Source organism: Equus asinus, chromosome 24 (assembly GCF_041296235.1).
Source record: "Equus asinus isolate D_3611 breed Donkey chromosome 24, EquAss-T2T_v2, whole genome shotgun sequence".
Taxonomy (NCBI): domain Eukaryota; kingdom Metazoa; phylum Chordata; class Mammalia; order Perissodactyla; family Equidae; genus Equus; species Equus asinus.
The window spans coordinates 42,614,775-42,626,954 of record NC_091813.1 but is presented as its reverse complement, the minus strand read 5'-3'; the positions used below and the strand labels follow the sequence as shown (position 1 = coordinate 42,626,954).

Genomic DNA, 12,180 nt, shown 5'->3' with positions numbered 1-12,180 from the left:
CCGCCCTGACATTCCATCTCTGGAAGAACAACCCAGGAGGAAACTCACATTCTGGTGCTGACATTTAGGATTCTATCGAGAGATTATGTGCAATTATAGGATGGAGAACCTTACACACTCTAGAGTGTTGCATGAGGTCATAGATAAAATCATTCTCGTTTTATAGATGAGAAAACTGGCTCAAAGAGGTCAAGGGCTGTGCTCCAGTTGCAGAAGTGGGACCAGAACTCACGCCTCCTGACTCCTCTGCTTTTCCCTCGGCACCACTCAGCTGCATTCTTAGTGCTTGAAGCTGACCTGGGACTTCAGCTTAAGTTGTCTTGTCCTTGTCATTTCACAGTGGGCTGGGAAAGGGGTTCGAGCAGGGCAGCATTACACCACATGATCTGTGCTAAGCCGCTCACAAAGAGCCCCCCGAGATGGACTTTCTTCTGCTGGCGGCTGCCCCTTGCTGGCCTATTTCATCTTTCCATTTCTGTTTTGAAAAGGAATGTTTTTAGGAACTACTGGCTGCTTTGGGTGCATTTAGTTTTTAAAATCTGTTGAAGCCGAGGACCTTATGATAGGAGATGGCCTGCTTCTCTTTCCCAAATGTTTTGGTTCCAAGTTTGCATGCCTTTTCTTGGACTTCTAAGTCTTGGAGTATACTGGGTAGACAGCGGCTCAGCCTCATTGTGACGTCTGTGCTTCTTTATAGGGTTCTTCCCACATCCCACAGGGATGCTTATTTTTTTCTAGGAGGAAAGAAATGAACTACCATCAAACAGTTTGGCCCATAGCTCTACATAGTGCTTCCTGGGGTTGGAGCCCCATCATCAGAGGCCCCTGCCCTCCAGAAGTCCACCGCACGGTAGCGCTTGGCCTGATACCCGCTCCAGGCTGTCCGTGTGCTTACCTTCGCTCTTTTGTATTCAAAATATTGTGATTCTCTTTCTCTCTACCTGGAAATTGTTGTTTACACAACAGAGAAGAGAGGAGACTTGTGTATATGTACCTATTAAATTTGGCAGATAACTGGTAGAATGGCTAAAAGAGAACATGACAGAAGTAAAGATGCCCTTGAAGAGTCCTCGAATGAGGGTGAGTGAGAAAATGTTCCTTTGGTCTTTGATTCTCTTCTCTCCTGACCAGGGTTGTTTGGGCCTGGGAGACATTTCTGACAGTGAAGGGCTCGGGGACTGTGGGAGTTGATATGTGACATTGGATGCCACGAGGTCAGCTGTCTTGTCGTGCATCCTGCTTCTTTATGCTGTGAGAGGTCTTTGTCTACCCTGGGAAATTGGAAAGGATAACAGAGCAGATCTACTTATGTATCGTGTGGTTGGTAAAGATTGTTAAATTAGACGAGGAGGACATTGAAATTCTTCCAAGCTTTGGCTGAGTACTTTTTCTTTTTTAATTGCTTTTTCTCCCCAAATCCCCCCAGTACATAGTTGTACATTCTAGTTGTGAGTCCTTCTAGTTGTGGCATGTGGGACGCCGCCTCAGCATGACCTGATGAGTGGTGCCATGTCCCCTCCCAGGATCTGAACCAGCGAAACCCTGGGCCACCAAAGTGGAACATGCAAACTGAACCACTTGGCCACAGGGCCGGCCCCTGACTGAGTACTTAATGAACATAATTAGCAGGTATCTGATAGAGGAATTCTAGTTGTTTTTTTGACACTGCAAAGCCGTGAACCAAAAGAGCCTACTCTTTTAAAATACTTGAAGTTTTTGAGTAGATGGTATATTTGCAAGATTCAGAATCCGAAAGGTAGGAAAAGTAATTTCACAAAATCTTCCTTTGACCAGGAGTCCCTCAGTCACTCAGATTCTCCCAGTCAGACACAACCAATGTTACCAGTTTCTTGAGTATTTCAAAGATGTTCTGTGTATCAATAGGGTGATACAAAGAATGGTTTATAATGAGCACCTTGAGGGTAATGGGCTTCTACTGAAATCGTGCCTACAGTTAATTGGCATCTTCTCCTAAGCACATAAACATTTCCCAGTTTTATACTATTTAGCAAACTTTTTGGTGGGGGTTGGGAGGCCCATAGCAAAAATTATATTCAGACCAAACATACATCATTGATTAGCATGCTCAAAGATTAGAAATAAGAGAACCTAGCACGTATCTAGTTTCCTGTCGTCACCTTCCCTGCCCCCCCATCCTGCCATTGTGTCACATTTGAATAGACAGAGGCCCTGAGACATGTTCAAAGTCACACAGCAAGGCAGGGCCCAGGTCTCTTGACCTCTGGGACAGTTCCTTCCACCACCCTTTGCTGCCTTTGAGATTCAGACAGTAATAGTTACAAAATAAATCTCTCATGTAACCTTCATTGTTTTCTGCTTGCTTAAATAGTCATCCAAACATTGGACGGGTGGAGTTTGAATTCTGTCTACAAAATCCTCTTGTATTTCTCATCATCTTTCAGGACTGAGAGTATGCGGCGAGGCACTTTCCTTAGAGCATAGTCAGCTATGATAAGAATGACTGTGCTTTGAGGGCAAGTATTTGTACATATTTACTTATCTATATATATATGTACATCCATATATATATATGCGTGTGTTAGTTTCCTATTGCTGCTGTAACGAATTACCATAAATGCAGTGGCTTAAAATGCCGCAAACTTATCATCTTGTAGTTCTGGAGGTCAGAAGTCCAAAATGGGCCAGCAGGACTGCCTTCCTTCTGGACGCAGGCTGGAGGGGAGGAGCTGCTTCCTTGCCTTCCCCAGCTTCCAGAGGCTGCCATCTTCCTTGGCTCTGGCCTTACATCACTTTGACCTCTGCTTCCATCATCGTATCTCCCTCTCTCACTCACCCTCCTGCTTCCCTCTTCTGACAACCCCTGTGATTCCGCTGGGCCCACCCAGATAATCCCCCCTCTCAGGTTCCTGAGCTTAATCACAAAGCCCCTTTTGCAAAGCCCCTTTTGCAACGTAAGTTATCGTACTCATGGTTCTTGGGGATTAAGATGTGGACATATTTGGGGACCCTCATTATGCCTAGCAAAATGTATAAAATATTTCAAAAATATGAAAGACACTTGAAATATTGGTTGCCCCTGAGGAGGGGAACTGGATGGCTGCTAGTCAAGTCTGGGAGGGAGGTTTTTCTTTGTACCTTTCATCTTTTTGAGTATGTTTATTTGTACACATATAGTCTTCTTGTAATTATTACATCCCTTTGATGTCATGTACTTAATGTCCACAGATCTATTGAAGATCCTAGGTGACCAGCCAAGCTTCTTGGTTGAGCAATAATATAAATATCTCAGTTTACTTCTTTATTTTAGTCCATGTCAGAATCGTAACAATTTGAATTTAATTCAGAACATTTACTGAGGACCACCTAGCACTCTGCTTTCCCCAGTAGGGTGTGGAGAGAGGTGTTGGCCACACTGAGTAACCTTCTGAGCAGCACTGTTCACTAGAACTTTCTGCAGTGATGGAAATGTTCTCTGTCTGCACTGTCCAGTTTGGGAGCCACTAGCCACATGTGGCTGTTGAACACTTGAAATATGACTAGTGCAACTGAGGGATTGAATTTCTCATTTCATTTGTTTTTGATTAAGTTTAAATAGCCACACATGGCTAGAGGTTACCATTTTGGACTGTGCAGCTTTAAGAAAAATGTAGTAAGTTCTGAGGCAGGTGATTACCCAGACCCCTCTTGGGATGGCCAGGCCCTAGGTTAGCAATGAGTTACATTCTGAAACTTTAAGCTCCTTATTTGCAACTGGACTTTTCTTCCATAGAAAGAACGTAATGACTAAGGACTAAAAACCTAGAACCACCACCAGACATGGCAGGTACCTCCTAGATCTCATGGCCTTGATGCTATTGAAATTTTTCTGATGCTACTGAAATTGTTTCTGTGAGGAAATGTAGGCCAAGTTTCTCCTCTCACCTTCTGGCCGGAAGGAGTGCCTTTTTTTTTTTTTTTTTCCTGAGGAAGATTAGCCCCGAGCTAACATCTGTTCCAGTCTTCCTCCACTTTATATGTGGGTCCCCACCACAGCATGGCTGATGAGTAGTGTAGGTCTGTGCCTGGGATTCTAACCCGTGAACCAGAGCCACCAAAGCAGAGTGTGCCGAACTTAACCACTACACCACCAGGCCGGCCCCAAGGAGTGCCTTTTTTCAAGGGGACCTAGGGACAAATCCTGGATGCTTTCCAAAATGGGCACATTTACTACCCCATCCCCACCCCCTATCTCACCACCTGTCTTCCAGTTCTGATTTTTCCATCTGGGGGCAGGAAGTTCCAGAAATAGCAAATCCAAGCAGAGCTCACTTCTTCCTTTTGTCTTCTTCAAATCTCCTTAGTTGAAGTCCCTTCTTCCCCTTTAACCCGACCCTAGAAATATTGAACCTGTCGCAAAGGTCAGGGCATACTGCCCAAGAGGTAGTGCCGGCACTGTGGTCCTGCCGCCCCCGCCCTGGGTCCCAGTGCCTGTCCACGGGTGTGTGCCCTTGGACTCAGGCCAGAGCCCTTAGGTCCCTCCTGGTGTCTGTCATCTGTCTCTACCCCCACACGCCCCACCCTCTGAAGTCTGTGGTTTCTGTGCCCAGTGGAGGCAGAGGCCGAGGGTCTGGGGAGGAGGTGCACAGCCTCTGACTCGAACTCCCTTCTCCAAACTGCACTCAGGCCATGCGGTAATGCAGTCTGGAGGCCTTGGCTCATCTGCTGACAGCTCTGACCTTGCGCTTAGCACTTAACCACTTGCACTTGTTTCCTAATCTGTCGGCAGTCTCGCTCAGCTATTTGGATCCCTTTTAAGCTCTGCTGTTCTGTGATTCTCACTGGGAAAGTGGGAATTGAGGGAAGACCTCTCTGCCGACTGCCGGACCAGCCTGGACGATGTCCTGTCTCTCCACCGGCACCCCTGCGCTCTTGTAGTCAGAGGGTTTTCTTTACTCTGTCCTCTCAAGGGGCAGAGAGGATTTCTGCCTCAGAGGCCAGGAGCCCTGCCCAGCAGCTGGGAAGCTTCAGTGTTCCCAGGCCACAACGGGAGGTTGAGGTTCCTGTTGGCCCTATTCTCGTAGAAGGGATGTCAGGCAACAGGAGCCAAACCCTGGGGCCTGGCTTTCTACAGCCTTTGTTTCAGGAAAGTAAGGCACAATCAGGAGACCCCAAATTTGGGTCCCAGACTGGAATGAGTGCCGCTGCCATGGGCGCCTCCCGGTCAGCTGCGAGCCCCGTGCGTAGCGGGAAGTGTGGGGTTGAGCCCACCCGCTTTATAACAGGGCTCCCTGTGTTGGGTGGACTCCAGCCGTGTCATCACATAAATGTCCCCAGCGCACTGTGAGTGACCTCTCTGTCCCCTCTCTGGGTTTTGCCCTGATCCCCTTGTCCGTAACAAACAAGCGTTCTGGCTCTGATGTGAAGCTGCACCTCGTTATCCAGTTAATCTCCATTTGCTGTCACATATTCAGCCAGTAGTGGCATTTGCCTGCCCGTTAATCAAAAGCCTTTTCTTTCATTGTCACTTACGGGAAGAGCTGAATGACTTATTATGCCACAGTCAGCCTTCTGGGTTATTCGCCACAATAGGCCTGACCAGCCAGATTAAAGTGTGCAGTCGCTGCAGGCTGCCTGTGTCATCAGTTCAGGAGCCGTGTCTCCGGTTGGAGTTCCAAAGTGAGCACAGCTGGATGAGCCGAGGCGGTTCGTGCTGGAGTCGAGCAGGTGGAGTCACGGTTCGTTTGTGACCTCTGGTAACACCGCTGCTGTGTTGCTTTGGTTACTGGTGTCCGGTGCTCAGTGACAAGTTGATGTCAATGCCTCCTTTCTGTCTTGGTTTCTCTCTCAGGTGCCTGTTGTGTGCACCTGCTCTGGGTTAGTGCCTAGCACGTAGGAGGCAGTCAGTCTTTGTGGAATGAATGAGTGTCTATGATGTGAGTCAGGGACCCTAAGAATAGAGCGAAAGGCTGCAGTGCTTCCCACCTCTAGTGTGCAGCAGACCCAGCTAGGAAGCTCATTTAAAACGCATTGTCTCCACCCCACCCTGAGGGATTCTGGTTCAGCTGTTCGAACAGGAGGCCAAGGACTCTGCATTTTAGGCACGCATGCAGGTGATTCCTTTTCAGGTAATCAGCATCCAGAAAACAATGTCCCAGAGGCTTTAAGGAGAGAGGTGGGTGCAGGAGGTTCCCTGGGGGGCTTGCAGGAAGCCACTTCAGTGCGTTCCATTCTTTTAGCAGAGAGGGCAAATGGGTTTCATCTAAGAAGTCAGCTCAGATCTGTTCATAGTGGCTGTGGTGTTGAGGAAGATTCTGAGGTCATGCTCGGCTTGCTGGGGAGGACCATGATTACTAATCAGTGATGTCCTCCATAGGTGCAGAGGGGAGTGGTGGCACATGTACCACACATTTGTCATCTTGGTGGCCTGGACGTAGGGCTTGGAGATCAGATCCTCAGCTGCCATGGTCCCTTAGCATGAGGCAGGCCAGCCAAGATGCGGGCTGTGATAAATCCTTTCAATCCTTGGCTGCCTTTCTCTCCCCCTTAAGATTTAGGAGTAGATGTAGAAAGAGCGGTGATATATGAAGGGCTCAGTGCACAGTGGTGAGAGCGCAGGGTCTGGCACCAGACTGGACCCTGCCCTACCACTTAGCAGTTATGTGACATTGGGCAGCTTATTTAACTCTGTGCATTAATTCCTTCATCTGTGAAGTGGGAGTTATAATAGTGCCCACCTCATGAGGTGGCTGTAGGAGTTAAATGAAGTAAAATACACAGACACTTGAAAGAGTGCCTGTCACATAGTGAGAACACAGTGCGAGCTCTTATTTTTATTATGAGCTTATTGTGATTTGTGGGTACAAGAGAATTTTCCACTCTTCAGAGAAGAAAACTTTTAGAGTCTGAGATGCTCTTCTGGTGACCGGGCTGTGAAATTCACACGAGGGGGTACATCAGATGCGTCCGACACCACAAGAGCACTTACTTCTTCGTCTTGTAAAAGGAAAGGGGTCATAAAACGTAGGCGTTGGCCTCTGCTTTCTGACAACTTATCCCTGCCCGTGGAGCGATGGGAGGCAGACCACTGAAATAGCCAGTGGACAATTACCCAGTGGACTTTTGCTTGAAGTTTTGAAAAGGAAAAGTCGGCTGGATTTTGGCGTGGGGAGAGAGGGCGCTGACTGGGCCCTGGTTGCGGGAGGTTGCTGGCAGTTCTGATGGACAGGGTGGGACACAGCCAGCGGCATTCGGCTCTGTGAGCTGGCTGGGATGGCTTTCCTGTAAACTCGAACCAGCTGCTCCACTGTTTAGCAAAACCTCCCAGGGCAGCTCCGGCCTGGGACAAGTTCTCCTGAAGCCAGGGAGCCCACACACGACTCCGGCTCTCCAGTTATCTTTCTGGTTTTCACCTAAGCAACGTTTAGTGAGCTCCTGCCACGTGCCCAGCACTGTGCCGGGTGTTGTGGGGGATACAAAAGAGGTGGCCTCTACTGCAAGTACTCTGGGCTCTGGCTGAGGAGATATGCCAGACATTTAACAAATTCAAACAAAAAATCTGCCCTTGTTCTGTGCGCTGCCTGCGAGGGGGCCACAGGGATGCAGACAGCAAGAACCTTGTGCATTTACCATCCACACCAGGTGGCTGAGACAGTACTCAGCTGCAACAAGCAGTCTGTGAAGAGGGCCACGCGGGTCCTGTGGCAGTTCAGCGAGAGAAGACACTACAGATGGGGGGTCAGAAGGGTAGTGTGAGACCTGGGCTGGAAGGGCAGTAGAATTCCCAGAGGAGAGGCACAAACGTACTGTGTTCAGATAATGACAAGAAGACCATTCTGGTAAAGCATGGGGTCTGTGTGAGGGCTGAGGTTGGGATGGTAGTGCCTTTGGAATGCCGCGCTTGGGAGCTGCTGAAGGTTCTGAGTAGGACAGTGACGAGACCACACAGAGCAGAAGTAAGATTGAGTGGTGGTTGAGGCGGGCCACCTTACAGAGAGGAGATGCAGAGGCAGGAGAAGCAGACAGGATGGGGGCAGCAATCGTGGCCCGATGGTGAGCCCCTAACCCAGGGACACAAGATAGACCCTGGGGTGCCGGCCTGGTGGCGCAGCAGTTAAGTGCGCACGGGGTTCGCTGGTTCAAATCCCGGGTGCAGACATGACACTGCTTGGCAAGCCAGACTGTGGTAGGCGTCCCACATATAAAGTAGAGGGAGATGGGCACAGATGTTAGCTCAGGACCAGTCTTCCTCAGCAAAAAGAGGAGGATTGGCAGCAGATGTTAGCTCAGGGCTAATCTTCCTCAAAAAAATAAAATAAAAAAAGGCCCCGGAGACTGGCCTTGAGGGACATTGTAAAGAAGCTAATTATAGACATTATCTGCCTTGAAAGATGTAGGTTTTCTTATCCACCAGTCAACCTCTTTTTGTGTTTTACAGATTCAGCCAGTAATTGAAAAAACCTTCCCTTTTTCTAAAGTTCCCGAAGCCTTCCTGAAGGTAGAAAGAGGACACGCACGAGGAAAGACTGTAATTACTGTCGTTTAAATAAATCCTCAGTTTGGTGATTATTGTCTTTCTTATTTGGTGAGTGCTTGTGGGCCCAAACATTTTTCTAGCCATCCCTTTCCAGATTAGGCTAGAATTTCCAGAATTTTGAAAGAGCAAACACCTTTTTGCCGTAATTTCCTGTCTTCGGAACTGAGCGGAGATTGATTTTGTAGCCACACCACCCCGTCTGCACATCACCCGGCCTGCCCAGAGTGCTTTCTTGTGTAACCCGCCCCTGACACATCCCTGCATTCCTATTTGCCGCGAGGTCCTCTGGGCCAAGCACAGGGAGACACAAGTAAGACCTGTGAAAACAGCCCTACTTGGACTTGTCTATGAAGTCAGTGAAAATTGCACATTGTTGTTTTCAAGCTGTTCTTTCACACCAGACTTGCACGTAGTTGTGGCACCTTCTGTTTGAGCTCAAACTCTATTTCATTTTCGTAATGTTTGTGAGAGACTCAAGCTTTTGGCACTGGACGGATGGCAGCATGGAGAGCTCACTTAAAGCTAGTTCCTTCTTAGACTCATCAGTCAGCACTTTTCTGACTGGCTCGGGTTTCCTTTGCTTTTCATTCTTCTGCTGTCATGTGGTCGTAACAGCTTTCAAAGTTCTGAATCTCTTAGGGTCATATATAAAAACCTGGTGGTGATTTGGTTGTTTACTGTCTTAGAAAATGAAAGGTGATGCTAACATTTCTAACCTTTAAAACCCTTACATTTTGCATAAGGGTTAGGCTTCTTTCAACAGCTGAAACATGCTTCTCTGAGGACTTTTCCATGGAAATTACTGCCATTCCAGTGGGGCCCAGAGTCCTTCAGTTTGTGACCTTCAATGCCTGCATTTAGGTATCTCGCCAGTAAGCCTGTTGCAGCTTTTGAATCTCTAGTCTGTGCCTTCATTCATTTAAGGTGTTTGTTTCCTGTCATACTCATCCTGATTGTCCACCTTAGAGACTACCTTTTAGCTTTTGATAGAGACCTGTTTGAGTAACTTTCGACTTGGTTTATTCCTGTCAGTCACTCATTTGGTAGTGTGTTGGATGAGCGTTTTTCACTAGAATTGCTGGTTTCACCAGTACACATTTATCTCTAAAGAAAATAGATGTTCTTCCAGTTGTAAATAGAGCCACTTTGATTTCCCTCTGAACGATCTTGGCTGTTTTCCCTGGAGGGCTCCCAGGTGGTAGTGAGGGTCAAAACTCTCGAGGGAGGACCTCACTTACCCTCATGTCCACTCAGAAAAGTAGAGAGTGGCCTGTCACTGCTGGGGCTGGAAGGAGTGTAGTCAGGAACCTTTCCAGCAGCCCTGAAACCAGCCTTGTCCTCATCAGTCAGACATTTGTTTCTAATCTGCCAGCTGACTCTCTTTGAAGTTTATGAGGGCTACTGAAGGGACTCTATCAGATTTCATCAATACAGTTCACCAGAAACAAGTTTATTCAAGAGATGAATTCAACACAGGCTATTGCAGAACGTCTTACCCCACCACACTATAATGATCTGCACAGAGGCCTAAAATCAGAGCTGTACATCTAAGAACAAGACAGACATGCTGGCTGCTGGGGGACATGTGCAAACGTTATTTGAAGATAAACGTCTCTGATGACATGATTGCCCACCACAGACTCCAGAGAGGATCAACGTTTTAGAATTGGAAACACACAAACAGACAAAAAGGAAGCAAGATTTGTTCTCCCTGTGACAGGAGCACCAGTATTCAGTGACAAGGACAACGAAATGAGGACAAAAAGAGGAAGAGTATATTCAAGGAGTGTTTAGCAATTTTGTTCAAAACTAGAAGGCACTGTTCGAACGGCACTGTGTGGGCCAGTGTATTGTCAGCAGCATAAACATTTTCAGTTTTCATTGACATGCTTGCTCCTTTTTAGGGTTTTCAGAGTTCTGAGATTTGACCAACAAGCATCACTTAAGGCCTCCTTTCCTTTATTTTCTGGAGAGACTTGCTGGTCATCCTCCTCTCGAGCCTTCCACCCGTCTTGTTTCTGCTGCCAGAAGTAAGTGAGGCAGGGGCCGCAACACCCTGAGACCCGAGGCTGTCCCGCCGGCACTCATGGAGCGCGGCCATGGGACATTACAGGAAGGTAGCCCCACGCAGGCCTCTCAATAGGGGGGCAGGAAATTAGGCTAGAAGACCTGACTTTAGCAAAGGATTGCATAACATTGCTTGAGAACTAGTCGTAGATAAGGGGGGATGGGCCAATACATTAAGCCGTGGAAACACTGTGCCGGCAGCGACCGGAAGAAAAGCATTAAACACTCATTTGTGACATTCTAGGGCGGCCCACGGTGAGTTAAAATAATCCAAATCTTGCTACTAAATGTTAGCAGACATGGATGTGAACTCTTGTAAATTTACTGATTTTTTTTAATATTAACAGAAAGAAAATAGTGTTTTCTTTATGTTCAGTTCCTTAAAATACATCTGAATATATAAGGCTTTCCTCACTTTGCTATACAGCATAATTAATAATTCCTGAAAACAGAAGGTGAAGGACCAAAATTACATGCCTAATAAATCATTTCTTCTCAGATGCTAAACATGTTTGTCTTTTATACAAACTTACGCTTTTATCCTGCCCTTGAAAGAGTAAGGGAGTTGTAGGTCCACATAGTCAGTAAATTTGTTCCTGTTCTCTCCTGTCACTCTCTTTGGAAATAATTTAAAATGTACATAGTCTTAAAGTCTTGATATAACATTTTTTAAAAAACACCCAAAAGCTGCAAATGAGGCAACCTGAAAGGAAATGAAAGGCAAAAAATGAGAGAAGGACGAATTACTGGTTTAAAACTATTACAGTCTTTTGAAAAGATGAGACGGTGGTCTCAGTCATGGCTGTGATTGAAGGAGCAGATCCATGTTCCTCTCGGCCGTGCCGGCAGCAGTCCTTGTTTCTTTTATAAGGTAGCTGGAAGACCTCCAGAATTAGCCCCCCTGCATTCTTCATTCAGGGTTATAGGACCATGGCTTCCCACACTTGTGTAAACTTCTCTTTGCTGACAGTGTTGAGGATGATGTGATTTTGATCATACTGTGCACCCCCTGAAAGACAGAAAAGGAACGTAATAAAGGAAATTGCCCACGTGAAGGGGCGCTAAGCAGCCGGGGCTCATCACAGCACCAGGATAACAAAAGTCAGCAAGGGGTAAAACTCTATGCCTCGACGAACCACAGCAGGGAGGGGAGCCCCGAAAGGCACCCGGGCGGAGCGGGCCAGTCTGCCGTCAGTGAGTGTCACAGTCCTGCATGGGTGCCCGCAGCCCCACACAGGAGGTCCCACCCAGCCGGGGCTCCCACCCAGCCAGGGCTCCCACCCAGCCGGGGCTCCTGTTCCTACTCAGGTCTTAGTGGTCCACAGTCACTTTTAGGATGCCTGAAACTGCGAGAAATGGGGAGGAGTCTAGAGAAGGGAAAAGGAACAAAGAGATTTTGAAATACGTTTAGTGGCGGGATCGTGGATTTGAGATACCAGCAAGGAAAAAAGCAGGCAGGCCCGACAGTAGTGGAATGGTTGTCAGATGGAACAGGTTTGCAGGAGCAATGAAAAATGGATGTATTAGGTCAAAAGACAGGTTTGAGTGACACCCGGAAGTATGGGCAGGGCAGCATTCCCACTCCTGGGAACTCAAAGGCTTCGGTGGATAAAAATTCA

General features: G+C 47.5%; 2 protein-coding genes across 4 annotated transcripts in view; one reads left to right on the top strand and one right to left on the bottom strand.

Moving 5' to 3' along the window:
- RTN4IP1 (reticulon 4 interacting protein 1) overlaps positions 1-8,523 on the top strand; it is a 50,230-nt gene extending 41,707 nt beyond the window's left edge. The window contains exon 9 of one of the 2 annotated variants that reach the window (XM_014860826.3): positions 8,396-8,523. In XM_014860826.3, the coding sequence (XP_014716312.1) occupies positions 8,396-8,503 (108 nt within the window). In that variant the 3' untranslated portion in view covers positions 8,504-8,523. Of the gene's footprint in view, positions 1-1,010; positions 1,104-8,395 lie in introns of those variants that run through there. The other variant, XM_070496589.1, reaches the window with a different exon arrangement.
- A 1,400-nt stretch (positions 8,524-9,923) lies between these two features.
- The window catches only part of CRYBG1 (crystallin beta-gamma domain containing 1), a 190,305-nt gene continuing 188,048 nt past the window's right edge, over positions 9,924-12,180 (bottom strand). For both annotated transcript variants that reach the window (XM_014860821.3, XM_014860822.3), the window contains one exon: positions 9,924-11,570. In XM_014860821.3, coding sequence (XP_014716307.2) covers positions 11,482-11,570 — 89 coding nt within the window. In that variant the 3' untranslated portion in view covers positions 9,924-11,481. The remainder of the gene's footprint in view (positions 11,571-12,180) is intronic.